The following is a 1,126-nucleotide window of genomic DNA, read 5'->3' on the forward strand; positions in this document are numbered from 1 at the left end:
ACTCTTTACAGTGACGCTGCAGTGGGCTTCCAGGGCTCTGACTCTTTACAGTGATGCTGCAGTAGGCTTCCAGGACTGTGACTCTTTACAGTGACGTTGCAGTGGGCTTCCAGGACTGTAACTCTTTACAGTGGTCCAAAGCCTCATCTTTCTCCCTCAGAGAAGCTGGTGGTTTCAAACTGCTGCCCTTATGATTAGCAGCCCAATTTGTAACCACTACACCAGCAGGACTCCTCAATAATCCCATTAAAAACTGCCATGTTGTTAGACACTGCTCAAATAAAAACTCACCTATGACTCTATTACTCAGGGTCCGAACCATTCGGTGCTTCAGAAGTAGAAAGCTATTTTCAAGTTAACGCAGTCTGAGCAATTTACTTTCACTCATCATAACCAAGATACATTGGAAAATAAAGATGAATGACTGTACTTACGTTTGTTCCTGTCCCCAGCTTTCCCTCAGAAAAATTAAAAAACAAAGTGCACCCCAAAAACCCATGGCTGGAGGTGGCAACAAACCATGGATAAAACCTTTCTTGAAGTTGCTCACCTTTTAAATAAACTGAGCTTAAAGAATTTGGGTAAGTTAGTACTCTGGTTAATTATTAATATCGGAAAGAGAAACCTCTAAGTAGAAAAACTAAAATCTGAACTCACACACCCTTTAATACGCAGCTAGAAAGTGAGCAGGTATTCTCTGAGTTGACAGCTAAGGAATTTATGTCAATTAATCTATAAATAATAGACTCTGAAATAGGAGTGTGGCATTCTGATGAATGGCTCAAAGCTAGAAACAAATCACATTTGCCCTTGGCCTTTCCTCTCTTGCCCCAGGACATTGACCTTGTATCATCTGTGAGCATAGCTCTAGCAGATCTATTCTATACTGCAAGCGACCCACCTAGATTCACTTTTAAATCAAATTGGTTCTAGAATGAGTCTGATTTTGTCCATTACAGAAAATTTGCGTATCATCTACATTGTCTCTAAGAGACTCAGACCTGCCAGAAACCTGGTGTTTACCTACCCTTCCTGTTATAGCTACCTCCATTCTGCCCTCAAAATTAAACCCAAGCAGTGTAACTTGATATGGGACCTGCTTGTTTGTCTAGCCTCGAGTGTACTT

At 41.1% G+C, this 1,126-nt stretch overlaps 1 protein-coding gene across 1 annotated transcript in view; it reads right to left on the reverse strand.

Moving 5' to 3' along the window:
• Positions 1-542, reverse strand: part of C5 (complement C5) — a 101,068-nt gene extending 100,526 nt beyond the window's left edge. Inside the window, exon 1 of the mRNA XM_004712562.2 lies at positions 435-542. Within this exon, the coding sequence (XP_004712619.1) occupies positions 435-499 (65 nt within the window). The 5' untranslated portion in view covers positions 500-542. The remainder of the gene's footprint in view (positions 1-434) is intronic.
• Positions 543-1,126: the final 584 nt, after the last annotated feature.

The sequence above is a fragment of the Echinops telfairi genome, unplaced genomic scaffold (genome assembly GCF_000313985.2).
Source record: "Echinops telfairi isolate 266 unplaced genomic scaffold, ASM31398v2 ScPeMD7_7410;HRSCAF=8448, whole genome shotgun sequence".
Taxonomy (NCBI): Eukaryota; Metazoa; Chordata; class Mammalia; order Afrosoricida; family Tenrecidae; genus Echinops; species Echinops telfairi.